Raw genomic sequence first — 26224 nt, 5'->3', positions numbered from 1 at the left:
CAGTGAAGACTGAAGCAAAAAATTCATTTAGTTTCTCCACAATGGCCTTATTGTCCTTGAGTGCTCCTTTAGCATCTCAATCATCCAGTGGCCCCACTGGTTGTTCAGCAGGGTTCCCGCTTCTGATGTACTTAAAATTTTTTTTTTGCTATTACTTTTTGAGTCTTTGGCTAGCTGTTCTTCAAATTCTTTTTTGGCCTTCCTAATTATATTTTTACACTTCACTTGCCAGAGTTTATGCTCCTTTCGATTTTCCTCACTAGAATTTAACTTCCACTTTCTAAAGGATGCCTTTTTGCCTCTCACTGCTTCTTTTACTTTGTTGGTTAGCCACGGTGGCATTTTTTTAATTCTCTTACTATGTTTTTTTAATTTGGGTATACATTTAAATTGAGCCTCTATTGTGGTGTCTTGAAAAAGTTTCCATGCAGCGTGCAGGGATTTCACCTTTTAGTTTTTGTTTATCTAACTTCCTCATTTTTGTGTTGTTCCCCTTTCTGAAATTAAATACTACTGTGTTGGGCCACTGTGGTGTTTTCCCTGCTACAGGGATGTTAAATTTAATTATATTATGGTCACTATTACCAAGCAGTCCAGCTACATTCACCTCTTGGACCAGATCTTTACATATGGTAGTAGTGTTGTAAATTAGCTAATTAAGTGTTTAATTTACCAAAACTTTTAATCTTTTTCAATTTTGAAAGAATGAGAAGAAGAATAAAAGGACAGCAAGATACCATGCACCCAAAAATGGGAAAATATATATATAAAATGATAGCTTCCAGTCTGGATACAGCTCTGTTACTTTGAAGACAATATCTGTACAATTGATCACAATGTATATGTTTATTAGCAGTAAATGCCAAACTGTACAAATTGTTATTAATTATCCCTGGATAGCAAATAAGATGAAAGTAAAACATAATAGCAACTTTGGACCAAATTTTTAAAAGGTATTTAGGCACTTAACTCCCACTGAAATCATTTCAGAAATCAATTTTATTTCAGTGGGAGTCAGGCTCCTAAATATGTTTAAAAATCTAGCCCTTACTGACAATTTCAATTACACTGCAAGGACTTTTTAATATAGTTTCCTTGCACCTGCTGTGGCACTTCAGTGTAGACCAGGGGTAGGCAAACTATGGCCCGTGGACCACATCCAGCCTGCCAGCCTATTTAATCTGGCCCTCGCGCTCCCGCTTGGGAGTGGGATCTGCAGCTTGCCCCGCTCCACACGCTCCAGCTCTCCGGCTGGCTGCTCCACGCACATGCGCTCCAGCTCTCTGGGGACCACTCCGCGCACATGTGCTGCGGCTCTGCGCAGCTCCTGGAAGCAGCGGCATGTCCCCACCTCCAGCTCCTATGCGTAGGGGCAGCCAGGAGGCCCCGCACACTGCCCCTGCCCCAAGCACCACCCCCTCCAGCTCCCATTGGCCGGGGGCGGTGCCTGTGGACGGGGCAGCATGCAGAGTCACCTGGACGCACCTCTGTATAGGAGCCGGAGAGGGGGACATGCCGCTGCTTCCAGGAGCTGCTTGAGGAAAGCGCTGCCTGCAGCCTGCACCTCATAGCCCCTCCCATGCCCCAACTCCCTGCCCCAGTCCTGATCCTGTCCCACCCTCCTGCACCCCTCGGTCCCAGCCCGGAGCACCCTCCTGCACCCCAAACCTCTCATCCCCCGCCCCACCCCAGAGCCTGCAGCCCTAGCCAGAGCTCTCACCACCCCCTATGCCCCAACCCCCTGCCCCAGCCTGAAGCCCCCTCCCGCACCCTGAACTCATTTCTGGCCCCACCCCAGAGCCCACACCCCCGGCCAGAGCCCTCACCCCCTCCTGCACCCCAACTTCCTAAGCATTCATGGCCTACCATATAATTTCCATACCCAGATGAGGCCCTCAGGCCAAAAAGTTTGCCCACCCCTGGTGTAGACACTACCTTCACCAATGGGAGGGATTCTCCCATCAGTGTAGGTAATCCACCTCCCCAAGAGACAGTAGCTAGGTTAATGGAAGAATTCTTCTGTCGGCCTAGTAGCGTCTACGTGGGGGGTTAGGTTGGCTTAACTACGTCACTCAGGAATGTGGATTTGTCACACCCCTAAGCAGCGTAGCTATAGCAATGTAAGTTCCCAGTGTAGATGAGCCCTTAGTTGGCTAATAGTTTTCTAATTTCCAAACTTGCCTGTAACATCTGGCTATAAAGAAAGCAGGCAAAGAGAAAGGGATCAGGGCCCAATTATCAGATCAATCTGTAACCATGTGCCTGCAAACTGTGTGCATACAAACCAGAAAATTGTGGGTCTATGTACCCAATTCACATATACAGATATAGGTTTCACACTTGCAAGAACTGGGAGTGCAATTCTAAAGGCATTTTTTTAAAATTTGGTCTCTGCTATCTCCGTAGAGATTTTGTATGAAAACATACCAAAGCGTCTGCAGAACACTCCAAAAATGGCACTCTGCTCCACAACACGCAGGTCAGCCAAAAGAGAGAGCTCAAGACCCCCGGCCACTGCATATCCACTTACTGCAGCAATCACTGGTTTGGAAAACTTTATTCGGGAAGGACCCTATCAAAATAAAAGATATATTAATACATTAATACCACAGTGCACATACCAAAGACCCAATCCTGCAAACACTGTTGGATGTACTGCTTAATATAGGATGGAGGTTTATTGACTTCAGCAGGACTATGCCTTGTAATAAGCATTTACAGGATTGGGCCATATCTAGGATGGTTGCAACCAGCACATCAGCTAATGCACCCATATATACTAACTTCAATTTATTATCTTGATTTTGCTGTGATCAATTTACATTTTTATGATTACGGTCTACTCAGGATTGCTTTACTGGGCTATATCCCTGGGTACCTAATTAGCCTAATGATTGCTGTTTAATAAGGACAGCAGTAGGAAAAATTAATAAGACATTTGTCCAGTGCCAGTGAGTTAAAGCAGATGTTCACAGTAGTGAAATTCTAAGCTGCAGTCACAGAAGTTGTCCTGTATAGATTATGTAAAGATGCAAACCAAATGATGACCTTAGATACATCTGTACAACTCCATGGTCTTCCAAACTTTACTTTAAATTTGAGCTTGTACCACTGAGGCATAATCTGAAGGCAAAAAGGTTATACAGGTGCAGCCAAGGGCACAATTTGGCTAACAGAACCTTTATTACTGGTTATGATGTGCAAGGCAGAAAGAACCCAGTTACACTTTCAGAGCCCATGTTGAATTTTTACGGCTGACAGTAAGAAAGACATTTTACTTGTCAGCTGAGCAAGTTTTGATATCAGGGAGACAGTACACATGGAAGGAAGGAAATTCACTTTTTAAAGAAGGCATTTCATCCTTGATTTGTTTTCAATGTGTTCAAATTTCATGGTACACACTGCAATCATATAATATTTGAATGCCATAATTATGCATATTAGGACTGTATTAAGGATCAAGCATCAGTAATTTAGAGAAGTAGTCCGTATGCTAACAGACCAAATGTATCCCACAGCTGTCAGCATTAATACAAAGGCATGCCTCTGAGAGACTATTGGGCTCAGCAAGTGAAAGACAGAGGACTGCATACTGTGACCCATAGCTTCTGTGGCTGTCTTTTAAAAACATGTTGCACTTAAACCACATCTTTCATCAAAGGACCTCAAACTACTTTAGAAGGGCTAATAAGTTTTGTTATTTATATTATAAAGATGGAAAAATTGAGGCACAGTTAAATAAGCTATTCACCCACTCAAATTACTACTCTTTCATGAACACAACAATTCAAACAGCAGGATTATTTTGTTTGTATATGTTGAGTCTCAGACAAGATTCTCAAAAAGACTCTAGAATAACAACTTTCAGGAAGAAAAGATTTCATTCTATTTGAGTTATACACCCTCATCTGTCAAAATGACGAAATCAAGGTAACTTTATTGACCTTCACACTACCTAAGATAAGAACAAAACTGACTCAATGTATGGTGAATGAATTCTGATACCCAAGTAACTAATTCAACATTTTGTTTTCTGAGACTACGGATTTGATCAACACATCACCATTAATGTACTTCTGGCAAATGTGCTCTATATGGAAACACATACCATATACACTCGTTCATAAGCCGAATTTATTTAGTAAAAAAGGGAAGCACCAGAGAAGGGGGTCGGCTTATGAACAGGTATAGAGAGGGAGAGGTGGGACACAGCCCTTCCTCCCACCATAGGAGGCAAGGAGAGGCAGCAGAGCCAGAAGGGAAGAGGCGGGGCCAGAGTCTCTCCACTTCTGGCCACGCCCAGCCTTAGAAGCAGCTGCAGCTCCCGGGCTGGCAGGCTGCAGCAGGGCTGCTCGGCCCTGCCCCCCAGGGCAGGCTGTGGCCGTGCCGCCCGGCCCACTGGAGCATGCTGAGGCGTGCCACCGGGCCCAGCCCCTGGAACATGCTGCGGCTGCGCCGCCCAGCCAGGCCAGAGACATCCTTCCCTGGCCCTCCCCAGATAAGGTGGGAAGAGATGGGATGGGGATAGTGTGGGGGTCCCGGACTAGGGGTGTCATCACGTGGGGGATGGTCACAGGGGTTATTCCCCTGATCCCCAGCTTCCCCCCCCCCCCAAAAAAAACAAAAAAAACATTTCCCCACCAGTTGCTGTTCCGGCCCATCAGGGTAAGCAGCTGGTGCGCCGGGACACTTTGTTTACTTAGGTTTACCTCTGTGCCTGTGGACGCTCAATGTAAACAAACCATCTTGGCCCACCAGTGGCTTATCCTGATGGCTCAGGAGCTAAAGTTTGCTAACCCCTGAATTATAGGGTCGGCTTATGAATGGGTCATAAAAATTTTCCATTTTTATTTATCCATCTTGGGAGGGTCGGCTTATAAACGAACTGGCTTATGATCGAGTATATACGGTAAATCTCTCAGTGCCCATATAAAGTGATGTTCAAAGCATTGAGCACAGCCATCTAACATACTGAAAATAAAACAGTTACCTAACACATCCACCTTACAAGTGGTCCATCTCTAGCAAACTTCCCAGGTGAACCTGAAGTTCTTATGTTTTCATATGTACCACTCCCCCACCACCAGCCACAGCAAGTACGAATATAAAGATACTCATTTTTAGAAGGCAGAATGATTATAAAGTCAGAAGAATCTGTCTGTTTCTGAGCAAAACGGTGAACTCCTGCACCAAAGTCTTCATGGTAGAGATACCATACAAATGGAGAATGACTGGGATCATATTAACACTGGTGAAAATCCAGCTTTCCAGACATGACTCAAGTACCTACATATGACACTGGGCCAAAGTTTTCTTTACCATTCAACTTAAAGAAAAAATGTTTGATATACCATGCTGGAAAATAGTTAATAGTAGATCTTTGGATCCTGTCTATCCCTCAACAGTCTCTGCCTACTATATTTTCATTTGAACTACAAATGACCCTGTGCACATAATCATGTAATTCATATTTATATAAACAGAGGGTATAGTACATATAATTTCCAAGATGTCTGGGAGGTGATGCATCATAACTAAACTCCTACTTTTCCTTTGGGGAAACAATCCCATTTGATTTTAGTTAACTTCAAAGACTACAAGTATTTTTTTCCCTTTTTGTGTCTGCAAGTTAACAGAAATTTGTCACTTGTTTCCATAAATCAAGATTTTAAAGTTTTTTTGTCTGTTAAAAACAAAACAGCTGCCTCTCACACATATAGCAAAACAACTGAAACACAATGATATGATCCTGCAGCAATTTCAAGCCACGAAAACTGACTTTAGTTTCACTGAATTGCAAAAACTTCTCCATGCTGCACAGTTCTGTTTCCAAGTACGTACCATGGGACCAGGACCTTTGGTGACATCTTGTTCCAATTTTATTGAGGTTGGGTTGTGGGCCAGCTCTTTCAAATCATAACCAGCGCAGAAATTACCTCCTACAAAACACCGCAAAAATTAGACTCCGCAGTGATGAATTCAGGAAAGCATCAGTGTGGGGTCAGTGGAGCTCCAAATATTCACATTTTTTCCTTGAGGTTTGTCCAAGAGCTGCTTTTGGGGTGGCTCAAGGGACCATTTTCTTTTATTCAGAAGCTTATTTCACCCTGAAAGCCTTGCTGAAAGTCTGCATTAGACCATTTTTTGCACACATCTAAGGAACAGCTCTGGATCAGAAAATGTATACATAAATCTCAGACAAACATCATTTTTATATTTCTGTCCATCCATTTAGCGACAGCAGCATTTCGCTACAACTTTCAAATGGGATTATTGATAGTGAAAGTGTAGTCACACCTACTGTTAAAGGTGCATGAAAATTTCCAGTCTCAAGGGGTCATTTTCAGCTCCCTACCCAGTGAAGCTGGTTTCTGGGTACATTATGCCAGCCCAAAGTGGCGTATAATGTATAGTAGATCCATCCAGTTTTATGAGAGACACTTAGGCCCAGATCCAAAAAGATATTTAGCCCCTTAACTTCCACTGATTTCAATGGAAGTTAGGAGCCTAAATAGCTTTCTGGATCTAGGTTCTTCATTTATTCTACCTTTAATTTTTTCTGATTCATTTTGAAGTTAATATTGTTATCAGGACTTAATGGAGTCTTGGTCTATGACTAGGGCTCATATATCCTAGGGTGGTAGAAAAAATAATAATTATTGTTATTATTACAAACATAAGGCCAGATCTTCAGCTGACACAAATTGGTATAGCTTAATTGAAATCAGTATAGTTGTACCAATTTACACCAGCTGAAGATCTGACATAAATTTTAATGATATCTCAACAGGAAGTAGCTCTTCCATTATACCTGTCTTTTTCAGTTGTATAAAAGTAAGTCAATGAAGACAAAGGATCTGAATCTCATTTATACTAATGTCCCTTTTCATCACTCTGGCAGCTCAAAAGGGCCTGGAAGTGGGTGTAAAGCATATCTAAGATGGCAGAAGAAAAAAGTTGTATGATAGTCTGAGAAATTTGCTAAACAATGTAAGGCCCAACAGTACCCACTGCCTGAAAGGCTACAACATGCCAAACGTGTCCATAAGATTGTCTTTTTAAAAGTACATTGAACTATTTGTTTGAAAGCTAGGGGAGGTCATATTTTAAAACTCTAACATGCACAAAAGGAGGCAGAGTAAAAAATTGTCCAGGCAACCTTAATTTTACCATCTCATGACCTGAGTGCTTCCCTTTAGGCTCTCAACATTCTTTTAATGTCATTGTTTCTATTGACTACAGTTCAACCGGGTACTGTTGAATCACATCACTAATGAGGGGGAAAGACTTCTTAATAGTAATGTAGGTTGATTCTCCAGATGGTTTATTTCCTCCACAGAGGCACATTATTTGGATAAGCACATGTATCGATACATGGGATGTGGGATCCATGAAACATAGACTTAGGCTAGGTCTACACTACCCGCCTGAATCGGCGGGTAGAAATCGACCTCTCGGGGATCGACGCTCTTACTCCACCAGCGGAGGTGGGAGTAAGCGCCGTCGACAGGAAGCCGCAGAGGTCGATTTTGCCACCGTCCTCACAGTGGGGTAAGTCGGCTGCGATACGTCGAATTCAGCTACGCTATTCACGTAGCTGAATTTGCGTATCTTAAATCGACTCCCCCCTGTAGTGTAGATGTAGCCTTAGAAAGCTTTAGTGTGCATGTCAACAACCATCCCAAGCAAACAGTTCTTTTTCAAGTATTGAACTAACATCACCAACTCAGGACCATATCCTCATCCGGTCCTCCATTAATGTCAATGGAGCTACATCAATATTCAGCAGTTGAGGATCTGGCCCTCAGGTTTGTGGACTGAGATTTGAATTTAAGATCTGAAGCAACGAGGAGGAGGAGGGAGACTATGAGCGTGTGGAGAAGATAAACTTATCAGAGAACTTCATTTACTGATAAATCAGCCTGTTTTCTCTTTAATGGGATCACTTCCACAGATCCCATCTGTTATCAACAGTAAAGCAACACAGTGAGAGAATGGACACAGATGATCTGAATTGCTCTGTGGAAGAAAGTGTCCATGCCAGGCAGCAATGCTTACAGAAAGCAGAAAGGGAGAGTTTAAGTAGCAGGTCTCCTGATTCAAAGTGGCTATGAAAATTCAAATAATAAATAACAATAGTAAGAGAGATGACATCTCACATGAACAGCAGACCACAATTTGGGAATGTAGGCTACAAATAGCAGATCCAATTGATGAAAAAATAACAGGTTTAGGGTGAGGCTGAAGTCTCTTTTTATTTTATGAAGAATGACTTCACCAATGGACAAATGATGTCAGGGAAAGAAAGCAGATAAAGGGCTTAATTGTGCCTTATCGGGGAGGGCACTGCAGAGCCACACTGCCCCAGAGAGAACACTCGAGAGGCATTCTGCCTGAGAGAAAACATTCTTCCTGTGTGTACAGAGATAGCTGCTATACACGCTATAGGGAGCTCCCCTTGTCAGTGTGCAGGGATACAGTCATGATCCTGCCTAGTCCCTGTAACCTCTGGGACAGCATGTACACTGCAAGTAAGGATGGAGCAATCTTATCACTCCCCTACGCACAGGAAGTGCAATTTAGGTTGGGCCTTGCCAGGGTAGTGGAAGAATGGGGAGAGGATATTTGTGGCCTCACCCACATTGTGCACTCACATAAAGCTGGGCAGAATTTGCCCTTTAATTTTGAGATGATTTTGTTGGAACTCCAAAACCTCCTTGGTAAAGAATCTGGAAGGAAGAGAGGAAAAAAATAAGAAATAGTGTCACGATCTCTTGATAACATGCAATAATCTAATGGAACAAGATGAACTAAGGTAGCGTTTTCCTTACAAGAAAGGCTGCATGACAGCAGTTAACGCAGAAGCCTGAAAGGAGGAAAATATAGTAACTCAGGATGAAAGTTAGTTCCCAAGGAAGGGTTAGACACCTGACTAATAAATGAATATGGAGAAGCTCTCTCATGAAAGTTACTGTGAGATACAAGAAAGGAGCAGTCACTGAATGTGGAAAGCCAACAACTACTGTAGAAACACATATTGCTACTCAAAATCCAGACTGAGCTACGGTTAGAAGATAACTAAGAATGACATTTTCATAAGTGCTAAATTCACCTAGGAGTTACACAACACACTGACACAAAATTAAACTCTCTTCATTCAAGTTAGCTGTGTGAATGAGATGAAGGAAATATCAAGTCTAGAATTTTAAAAGAAATCCATGTCAGAAAATGAATTCTTGGAAGAAAAGTTTCATACAGGTTTGAATCAAACAATCCATGTTCCGGTTAAGGAAATCTCCCAAATCACGGCTGTAAAAGCATGACCCTGAGTATGAATTAAAGCCTTTTCTGCAAAAGCCAGATAACAGTGTTTAACAGCTGTGGTTAAGCAGGTCTTAAAAATGGTTGTGGCTGAACTGGGCTATAAGCCAGTTTGGCCAGCCAGTGTGGACTGCACCCAATTATACTAAAACTAGGTTAAAACACATGTTCTAGCCACAACCTCTAAACTTTCTGTAAGATTCCTCCAAGGGATGCTACAAAACCAACTTCTGTTTTATGTTCCAAATCATTAGTCAATGCAATAGCATGTAATAGTGGGTATTAAATACTCTTAACATAAACCAAATGAGTGTCATTAGCTCTCCAACACTTTTTCCAATAAAATAGTTTATGTGAAGCTGTGTAAGTTAAGCATCTCCATGACAATTTTCAAAACACATTTAATATTGGGGAGATGAATAATGAAGATAAATAAGTGCAAAGTAATTTTGTTTTGAAAATTAACCTCTGTTAATGGGTATGAGGAACAAGAACAACTCTGCTATTAATCCTGAAAGAGACTCTGAAAGGTCTCCCAAGACTGTCTCCCAAGACAAAATCATTTGTGAATGAGACACAAGGACAGCTTTCTGCAGTGCATTTCTGCAGTGCAGTATGACACAAGTTATTGCACTCAGAGCTATATTAATACAGTAGTGTTTACAGTTTAGTAGTGTAGTCCTGTTTGCATCTCAGTTTTCAAACAAACAAGAGAAAACATCAAGTTACTTCAGAATACACCATCAGCTTTTACCTATCGCAGATCAAAGTTCTTTGGGGGAAAGAAAGGGCGACACTGGTGGTGTTCACTATTCCAGAAATGGACTTTAAAGAAAAAAAATCTCTAGCCTGTACCAACTCTCCTGGTCTTAGTTCTATTGGGGCAGAGGGCGGGACGAAGAAGAAGATTCTCTCACAGTTGTGAACAGCAACTAAACTACTTCATGCCCACCACTGCAATCTCAAAGCTACAATCTCTGCAGCACAAACTCCCTTAAGAAGGCCCAGTAGATCCGTGTAGCCAGGGATCAACTAGCAAACCTCCTACTCCTCCCCTGTGCGCTGGGGCACAGTGTGCTTCCAGGAAGATTGGCTTTGTAAGGCACAAGAGGTTCACGCCCATGGCATGGAGCCCAGCCCTACTCCAGCCCTGGGGAACCATGCAAGTCCCATGCAGGCAGGCCACTCCAGCTCCTCAAAGGAGTGTATGGGGAAGAATTTGCCTTTATGTCACCTAATACAATACACATTATTCCTATATTTAAATCTGAGGTTCTATGAAGAGCAGCAAGGCCACCTAATCTCACATAGGTGCCCGGAGGCCACAAGTTGCATGTTTACAACCATTTGGGCTATGGCAAGACTAGACAGTGGTATCATATGCTGGCTTCGATTATGAAACAGCTTCTTAAAAAGTAAACATAGAAATAAAAACTTTTGATGGTGAAAGAAAATGAAGAGATTGGTCTTTTGGCACTGAAGATCCTGGTCTAATATCAGCATTGCACTGACTTTTTAGTAACCCTCCATATTCTCTTCCTTTGCGGATTCCAATTTTATGATTAAACACTGAATAAAGGCTGCATTCTGTAAGGATGTGTCATTTAAAAGAAAGTGAAGACAAAGTAAACAAGAATTCACTTCCAGGGTTCTCACCGCTGCATGCCAAAAACCTATTCGCCCTTCCACCCCCTCCACTTCTTTATCACTGAAAGTGTGCCTCCTCCACACAGCTACCCGCAGCGGAAAGAGTGAATTCAGACCATTTCTTGCATGACTGCGGTATCGTTACTGCGGAGTGCTGGAAGCAGTAGAAAGCACTGCTGCTTGCTGCTCCACCACAATGAAAATCAAAACATTGCAGCCCACCACATTTACTTTAATATTCAACTATACAACGGACAGAAATCCCTTGCTGTCTCTAAAACATAAAAGGCCACAGAGCAAGAACCTCCCCGATACAGTTTAACAGATGGAACCACTGTACGAGGCTGCAAAATTCAACGTTCTAATTCTCTCTGTTAATTCAGTTAGGGTGGCATAAATAACCCATGCATATGTGCCGGGGATGTAAAGCTCTGAAATATACACACAACTTTCCTTTTTTTAGTCTACAACACTTCTGTAAATTTCCCAGGACTTCAGTAATACCACTGACTCTAGCCTAGCACCGCCTTTATATTTGAATAAGAACTGTCATGTATTAATATTAAGCATGTATTAGCATTGTTAGCATGTATTCTGTATGTATTAAGTATTATGAAGCCGAATGACCCAGTCTGGAGACGGGGGGGGGGGGGGGGGGAGAACAAAAAACACCCTAGGGTGAAGTTTTCAAAAGTGACTTGTGATTCTGGGTGCCTCAATTTTTGGGTGCCTGACTTGCAATACTTGAAAGGGGCCTGATTTTCAGAAAGTGGGCTCAGCACTTTCTGAAAGCTAAGTCCCTTTATGGTATCTCAATTTTGGGCACCTGAAGTTTGAAGCACCAACAATAATAATAATCACAAGTCACTTTTAAAAATCTTGTCTTTTCAGAAGACACCAGAAAGACAAGAACATAACATAAGAACGGCCGTACTGGGTCAGACCAAAGGTCCATCTAGCCCAGTATTCTGTCTACCGACAGTGGCCAATGCCAGGTGCCCGAGAGGGAGTGGACCAACAGGCAAAGATCAAGTGATCTCTCTCCTGCCATCCATCTCCATCCTCTGACAAACAGAGGCTAGGGACACCATTCCTTACCCATCCTGGCTAATAGCCATTAATGGACTTAACCACCATGAATTTATCCAGTTCTCTTTTAAACAGACCAAGGAATACAAGGAATATAAGTGTTTGCCTGTAATACATGGTAGCGCCCAGTGATAAGACAGTTATTGCTTTTGTGCTGATAGCTGGTTTGGGAGTTAGGATGCTGAGTGAGAGGAATCATATAAAGGCAGACTGGGAAGTGAGAAGAGTGAGGCTAGAGAAACTATGAGATGTATGAACAGAGCCAATAAACCAAAGCCATACCCGCTGTAACTACTGAAATCAGTGAAGTTACACCAGGGGTGAATTTGGCTCAGTGAGTTTTTCTTGTAGTGAATAAGAGAGAGTTTTCTTGTAAAATGGGTAATTGAGTCTGTTCTTGCTGAACCATACACACCTAAGAGCTCAATCATTACATACACTGGCATAAATTAAATAAATACCACAGAGAAGGCCACAAGTCCAGTTGCCTTTGATAACTCATTCCCGGAAGACTGAGTGTCACTGATTAAAAATTTAGTGGATCTGGGTCAGAGATGAGAGATTAAGTTAAAGAAAATACAAACTAATTAACTCAGCCAGCTAAATCCTATTATAGGCCCATGTCAAAGTCAAGGCTGATCTAGAAAACTACCTGCTTGGTTTGGAAAAGTGTAGCAATCTCCACACACAAACTCTAATGGCAGGTTGGGTATTGGACCTGTTCCTCCCCTGAGAAAAATTAATGTCTTCTCTCAAAAATGAGACACTGTTTTTATTTGGCCTTTTTTCCAGTTTAAAAACTAACAGGCCTTACTCGTTGGGCCTGTATTTTAAAGTGTTTTGTGGTTTTTGGTTTTTTTTAAAAGAAACACAACCTAGAAATGAATTAATTTGCATCAATGACATCTACAAATCTCACAATTTAAATGGTTACAACTTTAGAGCCTTGGGTGCTGAGCTATTTATATAATAAGATACACATGCATGTGTATATTTTAACTAAAATAATTAAACTGGAGCAAAATATAGATCTCCAAACATAGTGGTGATAAAAGCATCTCTGACTACTGAGAGCTATCAAGGCAGGCCAAGGAATAGGGAATTAGAGGAACGCACAAAAAGTTATTAAAATAATAGGAGCAATTAGTTATAAATACTGATCCTGCAGAAGTAAATGTGAAGTGTCTTGGCCAGGATTTGACCCTGCAAATGTAAACTGTCTTTAAACTGGTGTGGCAGCCACTGCTGGAATTGCTACTAAATGTTCTAACTGTAAACAACTAACATGTTATTTCCACCATGAATGTGAATGTTTTCCTCCTCTCTGGATAATGACAAGACAGCTATTTCTAATTAAAGTTTAGCAATGTGTCTCTTCTTATTTTGCTACCTCCATCTGACAATTCACACAAGTACTTTCATATACTCTTTGAAGTTTAGGGTGGGGTTGTTTTTTTCCAAGTGCTGGATTTTATGTCTCAGTCATCCTAAATTCAACTGCAGTGCTTCCAAGATAAATGAATAAAGCAAGAAAAAACTGCACATGCATCTTAAATAATATGCATGTTCTCATTTCCTGTTTTGATTTTCAAATACATGTTCCTTGTCTTACCCTCGTCCGTGGGCACAATAAGTCATTTGTATTGGACAAAATAAGTCATCGGGGTTTTTTGTTTGTTTTTTTGTCACCTAGAGTAGAATAATCTCAAATATAAAAGTTTTCTCAAAAGTAACACAGCACCTGAGCAGTATAATTACAGTAAAAAACCTCCAACAGCCAGATTTTCAGTTAATGAAAATCAATGGAGCTATGTTGATTTATACCAGCTGGGTATCTGACCCTCAAGCATAATTGTCATGATATTATACATATTTCAAAGAACAAAAACAGGAATTTGTCTCTAGAGTTTCTTACTAGCTTATAAACAACTATTACTCAAGGACACATTTTACAACAAGCATCAAATGAATTCAGTTAGTTGTATCTAAAATATTTTACCTCTTCATAACTTTAAGTTCAGTGTATAAGTGAACATGTACATTGACACCGTCAAGAAAACATGAGTAAAAAAGCCTAGCAGCATCTGGGAACAGCTGCTATTTTGCTGAAAAGGCAGCAATATAAACAGTGATGTTTATTAGAGAAAAGAGACTCTGACCAAAATCAGGTTATAATTAACCACTTCACTGCCTGTGAAGGTATACCATTGCCAAAATGTTCAACAGTGGTCATTTATTTTGGGTTCCTCCATTTTTGAATGCCAAGCCTGAGACAACTTCGGACTGATTTTCCAAAGTGTTGAGTACTCACAGCTCCTCTGGAAGTCAGCATGAGCATCAGAGGTGTGAGCAGCACCTCTGAAGTTCATGACCAACATGTCTCAAGCTGGGCACACAAAATATGAGGCATCCAAAAATCAGTGTTCACTTCACTGTCTGTGAAAATATAGCATGAGTCCCCCCCTCTCCCCAATTTTTTTTTTCATACTTGTGAGTCTGTAGGAGCAAGACCCTAATTAACTTTGATCCTGTAAACATTTTACATACAAGTTATTCATGAGCATAAAGTTACTCACGTGTGCAAGTGTTTGCAGAATCATGCTTTTGGATGTAAATCATACTTCACTATTCATTTATTCAGTCGTGTGTTTAGATTGATAAGAAGACATGCATGGGTTAAATAAACTCAAAAAGGCTTTTTCATCACCTACTGTTCAAACAAGGTAGAGCCGTGTACCAGACCTCTCTGTAGAAATTAATAATTCCATTTTTTTTAGAACTGTAGAAGATTAATCTCAGGGGGAAGAGAATAGCCTTGTGACAGTTTGGGGAATATGTTTGGATCAACATATAAATCCCCAATACCATTTATGGTTGTAACAGCCATTGTGAATTAGATCATCCATTTGGTGGCCCTGGCATGTAGTGAACAAACTATGTCTGGAGAAGTAAAATAGGGCCATCAACAACTGAATAGCTTTGCCCTGAATGGCCAATGGAGGTTGTTACAAGCAGAACCACTGAGTTTTAAAAACTCTTTGCCTAGCAAGCCTTGGGAGATTGGGGCACAGAAAATCCCTGGCACAAGGACAGAAAAAGAAAAGATGTTACAGATTGCTTTTTTAAAAGAGATGAGCACTTTGGGCAAGACAGTCAGCCTGTCACAAGAAATAGAGGACACAGGTGGAAAAGTGGGCACAGAACGGGCTTTCCCTTCCCCCAAAGAAACTGACCAAAACCCTAAAAACTCTCTGAAGCAGTGAGGACTCTGGCCTCTGGGGGGGCAGGAGAGGAATTTCATTCATGTGTTTATTGTTTTGCCTACATCTGTAATTCTGCTGTGCTGTCTATGAGTAAAGTATTTGTGTTTAAGAAGTTCCTTTATAAAGTCTGTGTTCCCTACTTTAACTGACATGTGTCTCCAAAGAGTTAAACTATAAACTAGAGCTATGAGGAAACCATGCACAGACAGAAGGGGAGTTTTAGCACTGGTCTTGAGGCTGAGGGCAACTACACTGAGGAGTCCCACATCCCAAGAAGAGGGCCAGACAGGGAGTCTGCATGCCAGGAGCATGCCCTAAAGGCTCAGTCAGACAGTGACTGGACTCTATCCAGACCCAGATGGCTGGAAAGCACGTTGGATTCAAATGTTGGGTCTAATTATAACAGCCTGATGACCACCCGCTGAGGGGGTTGGAGGAGGGAGGGTTCCAGCCAGGGCTATAACAAATCTCACCTATTCCATGAAGTACAGAGACAGTTAGTGAGGTATCATCTTCAAATGAGGTGAATGCCTGCAGAAGCATTGCTGCAGTCTCCTGATTCACAGCATTCCTGGCTTCTGGCCTGTTAATCCCAATTGTCATGATGGTTCCATGTCTTTCAGTGACTACATTCTTCTTCCCTGCGTGGGGGAGAAGAAAAACAATCAGCGTAAAAATGTACTTACATTCTTTTTAGTAAGTCATTAATATATTAAAAAAGGGATCTGAAAGGCTTAAAATGTTATTATTATTAGACGACAGAGACATTTAAAATAAACAGAGGTAAATCCAACATATTATTTTTACCACTTACATCATTCCTTCATGAACATTTTTAAACATTTTAATATACAGTATCTTTGCCAGGCTTGTATTTAAGCAACAGTAAATAAGGACAGAAGATATTTCCCGAGAATTAATAACAAAGACCAGCTGTGAAGAGCGGATGGTTTCAAACACAGCTGGGGCATCACTCTTCTGGGTGAAATGCGCTGTGATGTCATTGTTATTGCTAAAAAATGAAGGAAAAAAGTTATTTTTAAATGCAAGAAGTAGTTTCAACTGGTATTGGAGGTACAAGAAATTTCTACAGAATTAATGTTAAGCAAAGCAGGCAATCAAGTTGCTTAAAACAGCCCTCAGTAACCCATTTTACAATAAACATTAACTTCTAACAGGATTAATTTTGAAAGTAGTAAATAATCATATTTACCTTAAGATACAGTAACTCTCTCTTTCTACCAAAATAGAAAACCAAGGGGTCCAATTCTGGTCTCAGTGTAAGAAGTTGGATTTACTCTCTGGGGTTTCTTACTAAGTGTGCGTACTGTACCCAGTACAACGGGGTCTCAGTCGTAGCTGGGGATTCTAGGCACTGCATGAATTTAAAAGGAGATATTCCAGAACAGCAGCAATGAAACTAAGAGCAGAATTTGGCTCAGTACCTGTAATTTTACATATATTCTAAATGTTTTCATCGTACGTAATTGAAAATGTGACCGTTTTTCCTTTAAAGCAGTAGTAGTCTATAGGGACCTGAAGTCTGAAGTCCAGGAAAAAAAAACAAAAAAACAGTGTGACAGATTCTCAGCTGGTGTAAATTGGCCTCATTTCCCTGGTCTCGATAGAACAAATCCGATTTACAAAAGCTGGAGATCTGGCCCAGTTATTCACTTCTCATGGGACAGTCAGGAAGACCTTTATAACTGAGAGATCACATTTTTCCATGTTCCACACTACCACAGCTGTAATTTGCAGAGGTTCTTCCACGTAAAGGAGAAAGGGGTGGGGTCTCCCAGCAGGATATTTCCTGTGAGGAGCCCTCAGCTTTGGAACCCAATTCCCCCATTGGTTCAAAACAACCTGAGTCTGTGAACAGTCAGGGCATTCTGCATAGTTATCTGTTTACACAAGTTTGGGGGGATATAAGGGATGATGTTTGTGCAGGAAGGGGCACTTGGAGGACTTTATTTTATTACTATTTGGGGTGCAGGAGAAGCTGTTGGCTATGCTTCTAAAGTTATTTTAAGCTATTGGCATAGGCTCCTAGAGTCCAGGATAGGTGTTATACATTTTACATTGAAAGAAATAAGAACTGCTGTTGGATCGGCTAGAGACAGATAGTTTTTACTAACCTCAGATGCATCCACTCAGGATGCATTTATTTGTTTGACATATGTGATCTGATTGATTAATATTGCTCTAGATCTCAATATTGCTCACCGCTGAGGAGCCTAGACAGCAGAAGTCTACTAACTCATCACATCACTGTTTTAGCCAATTATGAGCCAGGATTTTTCCCTTGGGATGTAACAACAGCAATAAGACACTCCACTTCCAAGGGACTGTTACATCTGTAGGGTGATTAAAGTAAAATCAGCCTTTATTCTCACTGTTTATGAAACATATTTATGGCAGTCTACAGCCACCCCAAACTGCAGATAGCATTTAATTTTAAATGCATGTTCATCCATCTATACTTCTAAAGCTTGACCCTTTCTGAGTGAAATTCAACTGGGTGATGAGTCGGCACAAATCCTCTGACCCATACAAATCCCACTTAAGGTCTCAGAACAGGACTTCACCCTTCATGAAGCATAGGGGTTGGAGAAGAGAGCAGAATGGGGCTTTAGAATCAAGAAATTCACTGCTATTCAAAAATGAAACAGCAAGCTAGTGACAGGGCTCAGTCAGTAGAGCACTACATCCAATGGCAGTTCTTTAAGACTGCAGCACCCTTAATTTAAAAAAAGAAGAAGAAGCAGCAGCTTGAGTCACCTGTTGTATAATTTACCATTTTTTCATCAGTTTCATTTTGTCCAGTGCAGGGTGAAGACTTCTCTCTAGGCAAAGCATCTATCTCATGAAGGAAACATAAGCAGAGGTCCTGCGTCATCACTTCTCCAACTAGGATGCTATCCTTTAGTCTCCATTCTGTTGTATGCATCTTCCGGTCAGATTCACTGGTACACTCACCAGCTTTGTGCCACTCTGATGACACAAGGGGGCCATAAACCTGGCTGAAGTGGGTTATCAGCTGCTCTGCAAGGGGGCAAAGCAGGCAGAGGGTAACACCAAATCTGAACCATTGTCTTCAGCTTAGGGTACGGCGGTTTTTCATGTTGAGGTCAAATTTCCAACAAAAGAAATGGAATGTCATCAAGACACATGAAAACTTGGGGTCCCCAAATAATCAAGAATTCCTATTTTGGTTTTCAAGTTTAATAAATAAACTGCCCAGAGCCCCCTATAAATCAGCTTAGGCTCTGCAGCTCCCACACTGGGACACATTACTCAGAATTTAATGCTGATCCTTCCTAAATGGTCATTTGATAGGACCCAAAAGCCTCTCGAAGCGAAGGGAGTTATTATCGATCAGCGCGTAAACCGTGGCATTTACTAAGGGCCATGGGGTGAGGGGCCTCCTAAAAACCACGCAGGCTCCGAGACGGCTTGTAATCTAGCAACGTGGTCGCGACTGCAGGCGCGAAGCCGCAGGGAGGGTCCGGCTGGCGGCTCTCGCACTGCAGCGAAGGGCACGGGGTGGCTTTGCCGCTCCCATGCGCGGGAGGGACGGCAGGCGAGTCGCTTCCACATCGCACGCTCCAGTGTGCAGCAGCAGCCGCCTCGCTGAACCTCCCTCCCTCCACCCCGTAAGTGTTGTCCCGTCAGCAGCCCAGTGAGCATTGCCCTCTGCCGGGGACGCAGAGACACAAACCTTCGTGTCCCGGTGTCCCTGCTCCTGCTGCAGCCGAGGAGGAGGAGGAAGAGGTCTCCCTAGCAGAGGCACCTGCTGCTGTTGCCATCTGGTTCCTGCCCAGGGCCCAGCTGAAGAGGAGGCGCGCAGGGTTGCGCATGAGCTGCCTGGACATCCCCCCCAGCGCGGGCAGCAGCACGATTCCGAAGCCGGGCTCCGCGCACCGCTGGCCCCGGCCACTCGGATGGTGCCAGCGCGCAAGGCGCGGCGCAGCGAGACCCAGCTGTGACACCACGCACTGACCAGCTCCCTCGTGGGCTGAGCGGCTGTTGATCTCTGCTCTCTTTCAAAATGGCCACGGTCCCGTTGTTCCCTCCCCCTCCCATTTGTCTCGTCACCACTGAAGCCGCAATCCGGCCTGAGAGAAGATAGCCATCTCTTCAGCTGTCAGGGGGCGCGGAGGGTCATTGTGGAGGCAGCTGCAAATGGAGCCAGTAGGTGCTGATCTCTGGTATGTAATGGGGTATCGACCATTGTTAGCCCCTGGACCCAGATCATGAGATCGTCTTTGGGCCAGGAAATACAGAGTCCAGTCTTCTACTGGGTGTGCCAGACCTTATTCCAGCCCCGCTGAGAGCAGGGGAATGTGCTCCCTGTCAATATCCCCGGCAGAACTGCCCCCTGTTGCTGCTTTAGGTGCCATCTTTGTACTAAGCACTATAACAACTGCATGACACTACATTGGTGGCAGTGAGGCTTCATGAACTCTAGGGAAAGTGACTGGGATTAAATATTAATCTTTGCAAATCAGACAGACATTGCTGGTTTTTAATCTCTGTTTGTATTGTCCTCTGACACCTTTACTTGATGAAGGGGTTATGTCACTTTAATTATACCAGGAAAGCTAAAGCAGTGCAACCCCACCCTCTATTGTAGACACAATTATTCCAGTATACTATTTCCTCTCCTAGAAGAGAAATAAGCCGTAGCAGTAAAACAGCATCTTTGTACCACTATAATTAGGAGTTTGTCTTTGTACTGCAACACTAGGAGTAGTATCACTATTCCAGCATTGGTGCTGGAACAATTTTTATAGTGGGGGTGCTGAGATCCATTGAACCAAACTGTAAATCCTATATATGATGGAAACCACTTCAACACAGGGGGTATGGCGGCACCCCTAGTTCCAGCACCTAAGTTAATTCCAGTAAAAATCACACTCCTAACACATGTAGTTATCCTGATTCAAAATTTGTGCATAGACCAGACCAAAATTGTGTTTTGACAAGTGCAAGGCATAGGAGAAGATTTAATCAGGTATCTAGCTGACTTCAGCTGCACCAGTATGCCCTGTAAATTACTCATGAAATACAGTTCGTTCAAATAATTACATGTAACAGTTGGGAGTAAGGGATTTTGATGTGTATCTGTAATCACTAAGCTCGTTCGAAGTGACATACTTTTTCAAGAGCGCACTGCACACACACTCATTGCAGTGAAACAGGTCAAAAACAGGAAATTGGTAATATTAAAAAAACTATGTAACACTTGCCAGGCAAAAATTGTATGCTACCTTCATGTCTTCTCTAAGAGCAGCAACATAGTCCTCAAACACTGTAAATTTGAAACTTTGTGGCAATGTTCTTGCACACTGGATGTTAATCGCATATCTCTATTTTCTGTTTAACTCCGAGTTTTGTAATGGCATTAACCCTGAGCACTCATACCCATTGTGATCATTTTCCATACTTTCCATTTCTGATCAGCTGTTAAATTGATCGAGTCAGCCTCTCCATACTACTCATGTCTGCATCAGTCATTCAACTACTAGTTCCATTACAGTCTATAGGTAGCACATATACTAAAATTGGAACGATACAGAGAAGATTAGCATGTTCCCTACTCCCCATCTCCTTTGTCTTACTTATATTTCCCTAATGTGCTATCAGAGTTTTGCTGAGTCCTTTGCACTGTTTCACCTGTATCAGTGATGAACTGCCAAAATCTTAACAACCGGTTCCCTCCTCACCCCACGAGGGGGTCGTGGCCCGCCGCCCGGGACTCCCGCCCCATCCAACCCCCTGTGTTCCTTGACCCCCCCACCCCCGGAACCCATGCCCCATCCACCCCCCACGTTCCTTGACACACCCCCGGGACCCCTGCCCCATCCACCCCCCTTCCCTGTCCCCTGACTGCCCCCTGCCACCCCATCCAACCCCTCCTCTCATTCCTGATGGCCCCCCGGGACCCCTGCCCCATCCAACGACCCCTTCTCTCTGTCCCCTCACTACCCCTGGAACCCCTGCCCCTGACTGCCTCCCACCGCCCCATCCAACCCCTGCTCCTTCCTGACTGCCCCCCCGGGACCCTTGCCCCCATTCAATCCCCCGGTTCCCCGCCCTCTGACCACCCCAACCCCTATCCACCCCACCACCACCACCCCGAACTCCCCTGCCCTCTATCCAACACCCCCTCCCTGCTCCCTTACTGAGCTGCCGGGAGGTGGCTGGTGGCACTACAGCCACACCGCTCGGCTGGATCCGGGCCACGCAGCCGCCGTGCAGCGCCTGGAGCACCAGGTCAGGCTGAGCTTGCAGCCCACCGCCCAGATCATGCACCGGCGGCAGGGCAAGCTGAAGCTGCGGGGGAGGGGGAACAGCCGGGGACTAGCCTCCCCAGCCAGGAGCTCAGGGGCCGGACAGGAGGGTCTCGTGGGGCACCATAGTGGGTGCCCATCCTGCCCCACCCCTACGAGTCAGAGGGACCTGCCGGGGGATGAGATGGGGAGTCGAAGTCCCGGCGGTGCTTACCTGGGGCGGCTCCCGGGAAGCATCCGGCAGGTCCCTCTGGCTCCTAGGGGTGGGGTAGCGTAGCTAGAGGGGAGCAGGGGGTTACCTGCCACAGCGTGGGCGGCCCTTCTCGCACCACCCCCGCCCCAGCTCACCTCTGCTCCGTCTCCGCCTCCCTGGGCCTGAGCGTGAAGCCGCCGCTTGCTTCTCAGCCCTCCCAAGCTTCCCACGCAAACAGCTGATTCGCAGGAAGCGGGGGTGGAGGAGAAGGTGGGCAGAGCGTTCAGGGGAGGAGGCAGAAGTGGAGCAGAGGTGAGCTGGGGTTGGGGGTGGGGAGCTGCTGGAGCACGGAGTCAGCACCTAAGGCGCCACTTTCAATTTAAAAGCCCTTTGAGAACCGGTTGGACAACCGGTTCTCAAAGGGCTTCTAAATTTAACAACCGGTTCCCGCGAACCGGTGCAAACTGGCTTCAGCTCACCTCTGACCTGTATTAGTCACTGTGGCTAGCCACAGATCCAGTTTTACAAGCCTTATTCTTGTGTGGTCATTGGAACAGTTACAGAATGGACTAGGGGGAAGTCCAGCTTTTCTTTCCTTTGGTTTTTCCCCATCTTTGTCATAAAACAGTGCTTCTGTAGTCAGAGGTAGCCAGCTGGAAGCTATCACTGCAATTTTTAACAAGTTTAGTGTTGTTACCCTGGTTACCCTGCTGAGCTTTGCCACACTCATCAGGTGATTGTATCAACTGAGCAGGTGACCCACATCTACCATTTAACTGGCAGGCAGCTGTTCAGTAATTATAGTAATACAGAACATTTTAATAACATGTAGGTACATTGCAGCCTGGTTCAATGGTAATTGTTTATTAATTAAATTAAAATCATTACTTAGAGGTTGGGGGGATGAACTTCTGCTTTCAGTTTATTCTGATAGTCTACATATGTAATAGCAAACCATAGGAGAATATGCTTTCATGCAGTGCTTCTACATTAGTGACATATGAACACTACTGCTAAGCAGCCACTACTTTGAGTTCCTCTCTCTGTTACTGCATGTAATGGGAGTGCCAATATAGGCTTTTTGGTGAATAATTTTGAAATAATTAACTCTGTGTTAATGTAGATTGTATATATGTAGGATGTAGATATAGATAACTGAGTAATGCTGTTTTCCTAGGACCCAAACTGTTTGTTTTAAAGTGTTGCTAGTCTTTTATTTTGAATTGATTACCAAATAGTAATTTTTTACATCCTTTAGCTACAGGCAAATATTGGTTTAAATGGCTATGCCTTTTAATTATATGCCTGTGTTAACTTTCTTCTTAATGGAAAGTGACAAGGATGGCAGGTGGTCACAAAGAAGGTCTATCATACTTGAGTGCATACCCAGCATGACAGTTGTAGATAGGCTGTTTCTAACCTCACACTAGGTTTACACTAGTGTCACTGCCTTGATGACTGTGGAATCACTACAGATTTCTGCCAAATAAGTGAAATAAGCATCAAGCACAAAGGGTGCAGCATTTCTGGGGGATAGACCTGAGTGACCTGCTAAATGGAGTCTTTGGACCCTTTATAAGGCATGCAGAAATTTATTACCATGTTTGCAAAAGAATCTATCAACCCTGTCTGTAATGGAAAAATGAGTGGCTAGGGATATAATTAATGCATTATGTCCTAGTCCTCTCTGTGCTGCCATCTGCATGGTTTCCAGAAAGCTATGGTTTCCAAACATCTTGATTACTCCAGTATTTTTCCCTCTTTGCCAGAACATAAGCAATGGGTAAAAGAGGGTTTTTTTATGACTGTGATGTTGCACTCCATATGATTTTATGAAAATATGTTAATGAGTGTGAATATAATGTAACTGGAATATGCTTCATGCAAAAGGTCTCTTGTAAGATATCATTCGAAAGCTTATAACCTACTGAGCATGGTCATCCTATTTGTATAAAAGTATCATTCTTGTATCTGAAACTAGAAATAGGAAATATAATTCTGAGGTCCTATTGTAATTATGCAAAATGTGGGCCATTAATGGTGGTTTGGAATCTTGATGGCTTGATGGCTTGTAAATGGCTCTGTTTACTTGCAAGCCTTCCTGTGAGTCAGACTAGGAAGAATGAAGGCTTGGGGTCTCACAGGACATGTGACCATGTCACCTGGTACTGGAATTCATCTTAAACCTGGTGCTTTTTCATTTAGAAGGAGGAGTGGGGACCAAGAGAGACAAAAGATTCCCGCCTTGTGCCAAAGCTATATAAGGGGGTGAAACAAAACAAAGGAGGTTCCAGTCATGAGAAATCCCCTAGTTACCACCTGAGCTGGAGCTAACAAGAACTGTACCAGGGGAAAGGATTGGGCCCAGACTAGGAAGGTGTCCAGTCTGTGAAAGAAGCTTATTGGAACATCTCTGAGGGTGAGATTTTATCTGTAATCAGTTTCTTAATGTATTAGGCTTAGACTTGCGTGTTTTGTTTTATTTTGCTTGGTAATTTACCGGTACTTTGTTCTGTCTGTTATTACTTGGAACCACTTAAATCCTACTTTTTATACTTAATAAAATCACTTTTGCTTATTAATTAACCCAGAGTAAGTAATTAATACCTGGGGGAGCAAACAGTTGTGCATATCTCTCTATCAGTGTTATAGAGGGCGGACAGTTTATGAGTTTACTCTGTATACACTTTATACGGAGTAAAACGGATGCATTTGTGATTTTGATCCCATTGGGAGCTGGGTGTCTGGGTGCTGGAGACAGGAGCACTTCTTAAGCTGTTTTCAGTTAAGTCTGCAGCTTTGGGGTGCATGGTTCAGACCTTGGGTCTGTGTTGGAGCAGACTGGTGTGTCTGGTTCAACAAGGCAGGGTTCTGGAGGCCCAAACTGGCAGAGAAAATGGGCTCAGAGGTAGTCTTAGCACATCAGGTGACAGTCCCAAGGGGGTCTCTGTGACCGAACCCGTCACAAAGACATAGGAGGATTTCTTAATATGCTTGGTGTTACTGATTGCCCACAAGTGGTGATACAGACCCCACTCCTGAGATGGGAGGAAATACAGCGAAACAGAAAGCAGTGCTTCAGTATAAATATACACCTGGACAGTGATGCTATGCATTTGAATGCAAACCTGAGAGCAAGTTCTTCATACAACTTTTTCATATTCAATGCATTGGCTTAAAAGGCAACGCTCACAGAGTGACCAGTAATAGATTATTCTAATTATGTTGCCAATAAGGATGACTAGCTTTGCTATGCTTGTGAAATCGAAGCAGCTTTGTGTGTTGTACATTGTTTGACAAATGTGCCCATGTTATGACACTTGGCAATAAGTTTCTTCTAACAGATGTTCACATTTAGGTTAGTGTACTTAGTTCTAGTAATTTTTTATTTAATCTTGGGACAAGTTTGTGGGGTAGCTAGTGTCATGGTTACAGGGCTAGCTGTACTTTGTCATCTTTCTGGGTGTACTGCCTCAGGCATCATCTTTTTACCTAGCTTAAGGTGGAATTCTGCAGTTCTGCCATTTGTAGACCAGGCCTTTGGCCACAAGGGTCCATGTGTCAACTATGGTCAGGTCAAACAGAGTTCAGGCACTTGTGGTTCTTCTACCTAGAGGTCTGTGACCAGTGGTGTGCAGAGACAAAACAACTTTCTTCAAACCAATGTATTATTTATTGTAACAGTAGGAAGAAAGCATTTAGAGAAAGAGGATTTTAAAATAAACAGTCTACGTGCATACTACCATGGAGCATATGCTCCTCTCTATGACTATAACTCCCTACAGGGAAACCCAGGAAGCTGCATATTTTATAACTGCAGTGGGCTCCAATCTTTGGTTTTCATGATTTTGTGTGTGTATGTGTGTGGGGGGGGTTAATGGTCCCTGTCTTGGTGGTGTTAAAATCTCTCTGTAACTGCGAGTCAATCCTGAATCACTAGAGATCAGCATGCACCCCTACTTTCTGATCATAATAGAAAAACAGAATGCTTTCATCAAATAACCATTCTGCTGCTCCTTATAAAGGACATTAAGTTTAGCTAGTACTTCAAAAATGTAAAGCTAATTTCAATATCTTCCTGTAAATGTTCTTTATTACAAAATATGTACTCTACCCTGGGACAAGTCTGGAATTTTTAAAACCACTGAATATCTTTAGGTACCAATCCTGTAGCAGCCTACATGGCCCATATCTCCATCTAATAAACCTTTCAAGTTCAGTTCCCTTCCAGGGTAACAAAAGATCAAACAAACCAAAGGGAAATACATGGATGTATGTATATTGCCAATAGATGGAGCTACTATAAGGTGTGTGCATAACCGGTTGGAAAACTGTTTCCAGAGAGTAGTTATCAGTGGTTCACAGTCAAGCTGGAAGGCCATATCAAGTGGAATCCTGCAGGGATCAGTTCTGGGTCC

General features: G+C 43.1%; 2 protein-coding genes and 1 pseudogene across 4 annotated transcripts in view; 2 read left to right on the top strand and 1 right to left on the bottom strand.

The window, feature by feature from the left end:
• The window catches only part of LOC101934005 (enoyl-CoA hydratase EchA19-like), a 37568-nt gene extending 18376 nt beyond the window's left edge, over positions 1-19192 (bottom strand). Inside the window, exons 1-4 of the mRNA XM_005305960.5 lie at positions 19039-19192; positions 15794-15961; positions 5842-5939; positions 2428-2572 (exon numbers count right to left, since the gene is read on the bottom strand). Coding sequence (XP_005306017.1) covers positions 2428-2572; positions 5842-5939; positions 15794-15961; positions 19039-19192 — 565 coding nt within the window. The remainder of the gene's footprint in view (positions 1-2427; positions 2573-5841; positions 5940-15793; positions 15962-19038) is intronic.
• A 197-nt stretch (positions 19193-19389) lies between these two features.
• Positions 19390-26224, top strand: part of LOC101940961 (collagen alpha-1(IX) chain-like) — a 59629-nt gene continuing 52794 nt past the window's right edge. For 2 of the 3 annotated variants that reach the window (XM_042860559.2, XM_024102861.3), the window contains exon 1: positions 19390-19528. The gene's annotated coding sequence lies outside the window, so the exon portion shown is untranslated. The remainder of the gene's footprint in view (positions 19529-26224) is intronic. The other variant, XM_065584948.1, reaches the window with a different exon arrangement.
• On the top strand, positions 20859-20918 carry LOC112059169 (U6 spliceosomal RNA; annotated as a pseudogene).

Source organism: Chrysemys picta, chromosome 2 (genome assembly GCF_011386835.1).
Source record: "Chrysemys picta bellii isolate R12L10 chromosome 2, ASM1138683v2, whole genome shotgun sequence".
Classification (NCBI taxonomy): domain Eukaryota; kingdom Metazoa; phylum Chordata; order Testudines; family Emydidae; genus Chrysemys; species Chrysemys picta.
Note: the sequence above shows the minus strand (reverse complement) of the source record. Positions and strands in the feature narration are given on the sequence as shown.